This window comes from Limulus polyphemus, unplaced genomic scaffold (genome assembly GCF_000517525.1).
Source record: "Limulus polyphemus unplaced genomic scaffold, Limulus_polyphemus-2.1.2 Scaffold673, whole genome shotgun sequence".
Taxonomy (NCBI): Eukaryota; Metazoa; Arthropoda; class Merostomata; order Xiphosura; family Limulidae; genus Limulus; species Limulus polyphemus.
In genome coordinates, this window is record NW_013666283.1 from 355,118 (window position 1) to 359,368 (window position 4,251).

Below are 4,251 nucleotides of genomic sequence, written 5' to 3' on the forward strand. Positions count from 1 at the left end.
AACTTGAAATAAAAATACATTTATGAAACAAAATTAAAATGTTTTTTATATACATATATAAACATGAAATATTATTTTTGGGTCTTGTATATTATTTGAAACCGTAAGGAGAGTAAGTGATTATTAAAAAATTATAAATAGACAAAATTTGCATTTTATGGATGATAAAAAGGTTTTAGAGATTTTAAATTAATGTACTAAAACATATAAAGTAATAAATTCAAATCTCGAACAAATATGTATATATATATCGTAATCATTTCTTATAAATACCATTTCCTAATGTAATTTTCCAAGATATTAAAGATCATAATGACAAAAAAAAACTAAATTTATCAAAAGTAACAGGCTTTGTGTTTCTTAAACTACATACATTTATGAAAGTTCTTGTGAAGTTTCAAACAGTTTCATCCACTAGTTTTATTGTTGGAACAAAATATAGCAAGACTTGCGTTGGCCAGGCAGAAAGTTAGTAGCCGGTGGTCATCAGGTTAAGACAACAGAGCACATAAAAGTAAAGGAAATACTCCGTGCTGCTTAAGGAAAAAATATTTTGAATAACCAGATAATATTTTTTACTACTATATTTTAGTATTTTCTAAATTTTCACTAAAATGTTTTATGCAGAAGGGAAAACATGAATACTTTTCATTAATAAAAGTATGAAGTGATTAGAAAACTTATCAGTCCACTTTTGTGCAACTTTATACTGACCTAGTCACCAATTCACGTAGAAGATTATTTTAGCAACTTCAACAAATTAAAATGTTTTATAGCTTTATTATTGTTTTTCTATTAATTTGCATGAACATACCTGATACAGTTTTTTTTTTCTTTTTCTAAAAGCATGCTGCAGAACTGGAGAAAAAACAGAATGATTCAGAAAACAAGAAGCTTATAGGAACTGTGATCCAGTATGGTGGAGTTATTCAGGTTTGTAACTTATTTCATAAGTTCAAATAATTTTATTCGTATTATTTGCCAGTGAAATAAGTTTTTGGTGTTAGTATGAATTTATTTTAAAAATTGTATCTATAACATAAAAGGCATAAGATCTCATTATGTTTATCCATAACAATTTGTGTTCTAATTAACCCTTATACTAGCAAAACAGCTTAAATATTAATATGTTTTTCATTGTTCTAATTCACTGAAAATTTCATACTTAATCATGTTTATTAATCATTTCCCACAATGGGTCAATTGTAAATTTACAGGACTTACAATGTTAAAATTTGGGGTTTGATTACCTGTGGTGAACAGAGTGCATATAGTCCATTATGGGACTTTTTGTTGAAACAAACTCACAAACTCATATTGGTAGGTAAAATCAAACTTTAGTGAATGAGAAATAGAAACCACGGATATATTTTCTTTAATAGTAAGTTGTTTTTTCATAGTTTTCTTAGTAAATAAACTCTAACTTATTTGTGCAAAGTATGATGGCATAGTAAGCTTATAGAAAAATGATCACAGTTTCTCACAAAATAAAATAAACAAAATATCTAAGTGAAGTTGTATATACAACTGAAAACTAACAATCATACCATGTGGAAAATGTTGAACACTTAAAATCAAACATTATAAACATGCAGGCTGTAAATAGTTTAGCCTGCAAATCAACCATCTGGGTTTTCTTTGAAATAAAACACGAGTTTCTAAAAATGCACACTGCACTGTGCATAAATGAGACATCGCTCAATCATCATCATGTGGTTTAAATTTAAATCATGCTGAGTTACATTTAATGGAGGTATTTTAGAACTTCATCATATCTTAAGGCAAAATAAATGCACATAAATTAAATTTACAATTTATTTCTGTAATATTTTGTGTGACCACCTTTAGCTGAAATCATGTCAGTGAGAATTTAAGTACTTTCCAGAGTTGTTTCTTGATCAAGACAATCCCACACACAATCAACAATATTGAGGTCTGGTCTCTGTGGAAGCTGTACTAAGCATGCAAGGGTTTCATCTGCATCCTTTCCATTAAGATTACTGTTTTATTCTGTTCATTGTATGTTTGAGATGATTATCATTCTGTAAAATGAAAATTCTTTCACTAAATGTCATCTGGAAGGAAGAGCACAGTGAAGAAGTGTTTGCTTATTTTGGGTAGAATCCAGGAATTCATCAGTATGGTAGAGATGCCAGAAGTGAGTCAACTGTATATAGCAGTCCATATACGAAATCAAAACTGGAACATACCTTCTGAGAATAGATTTAAAAAAAAGACCCAAAACTCAAGCACTTTCCAGTAGTTGACTATTCTTCTTCAGGAAGATAGTCAACTATTTGAAAACGCTCTATTTTTGCGTCTTTTTGAAATTAATTGCACCTTTTCTGTGTGATCCTGTATGCTAGATATATGATGATTTAAACTGTGTCTCAACTGCTACTCTGACTGGTCTGATAAGGCACGGTATTGGGAAAAGGCCCTGAAGGCACTGGATATAATGTATTTAAGATGCTGATATACTTCCTTATGTAGTTTTAGTCATGAATTCTTAAAACTATTTCTATTCTAATCATAACTAAATTGATCTGATGAACAACAAAATGCCTGAATTGTACAGACTGGCAAGAGCACTGAAGAAAAAGTCAGCATTGAACATAAACATTATCTTAAGTGCTAATCCAAAAAAGAAAAAATTGTGACCAGTAATCATAATAACACATACACTAATAAAAATGTACTTTTAATAGCTCTACTTTGTATTCTTTCTTGTAGAATTTGATAGTACATTTGCTACTAATAGTTGTTCTTATACTAAAAGATGTGTTAATAATGAATGTATACTATCTTTAACAATGTTGACAAAGAGAAACCAAAATAACATCTTTACTTGCAATTTAAAGAGATGAAATTTAGTAATGTGGCCATTAGTAGTAATTGGTTATACAAGTATAATAAATTTCAAAGTCATAAAGTAAATAAATTTGTTTTAAAAATGGATATTAAAAGGGTATAGATGAAAGGGAATTGTTTCACAAAACACAGCCACATTTATTCCTCAGTATCAAATCACTTTTAATATAGTAATAGATTTTATAGAAAAATTTCAAGCAAAATAAAAAAACATGGTTTGAAATATTTATATTTAAGTGATTAGCTAGCTTCTTATAATTATTTTTTAAGGTGAAAGTTCTCTTATCCACAATGGATTCCCTAAAGAATAAAGTATTGTAAACTTAAGTTTAGGTTTCAGTTTTTTCAAAAACTAAGTGCATATAATTATTTTAATTTGTTTATCATAGCTTCTACACATTAAGAGCAACAAATACTTGACTGTCAATAAACGACTTCCTGCACTACTAGAGAAAAATGCCATGCGAGTGTACCTGGACTCCGCTGGAGATGAAGGATCATGGTTTTATATTGTGCCTTTCTACAAACTACGTACTACAGGTGATAATGTAAGTGTTTTTAGTTTCACCTTTTTATACACACATAAAATAAAGTACAGACATTTCTGGTAGAATATAATTTATAAAAAGTAACCTTAACTCATAAATATTTAAAGTTAAATACAATATCCATTTCAATACATTTCAAGGTGATTAGTGAGAATTTTTTTTTACAAATATTGAATGTTTTTTAACATACAGTCAAAACGAACAGTAAAAACTTTAATTTTTTTACTGTTGTTATACTATTACTATTTAAAAACCTTTTTAATATATAAAGTTATCTAAATATATACTACTTCAATTATAGTACTTCAGTGTTTTAACCCCCTTAAACACACTTTTGCACAAGTCCCTGTGTTACATTTATAATTTAATTAACTCTTTCAGCACAGGCTCAGTCCCTGGGACCGACCTTGTAACCATTTTGTGCTGTTATAGTTTTTATGCTATAACTTTTAAATTATTAAGCGAATGTTACTGAAATTTGGCACATTATCAGTAAACATTACAATGTCAATTTTTTTATAAAGTCTTAAGGTTTGTAAAGCAATGTTTTCATCGTGCCTTATTTTGATTTTCACATGTTGCCTATCTAACACACAAAGTAATTTTCATTGTAAGATTAAAAATACATTTATGCATCAGAAAATGTTCAAATTTCACGTGTGAAATCTTTATAATGTCCAGATAGTTATCAAACGTTTCTTAAGAAAAAACTTTATATTTTATCTGTTATATTCATCAATGAAGCTCTGTAAGGGTTCGGTAGATTTGACCAATCTCATAACCACCATAAATTGTTCCTTTTTCATTCTAAAATGAACACAAATTATAACAT

The 4,251-nt window shown here is 28.4% G+C and overlaps 1 protein-coding gene across 4 annotated transcripts in view; it reads left to right on the forward strand.

Annotated features, from left to right (window-relative positions):
- LOC106459878 (inositol 1,4,5-trisphosphate receptor-like) overlaps window positions 1-4,251 on the forward strand; it is a 126,746-nt gene that overhangs the window by 21,954 nt on the left and 100,541 nt on the right. For all 4 annotated transcript variants that reach the window (XM_022386439.1, XM_022386442.1, XM_022386441.1 and 1 more), the window contains exons 5-6: window positions 847-933; window positions 3,261-3,419. In XM_022386439.1, coding sequence (XP_022242147.1) covers window positions 847-933; window positions 3,261-3,419 — 246 coding nt within the window. The remainder of the gene's footprint in view (window positions 1-846; window positions 934-3,260; window positions 3,420-4,251) is intronic.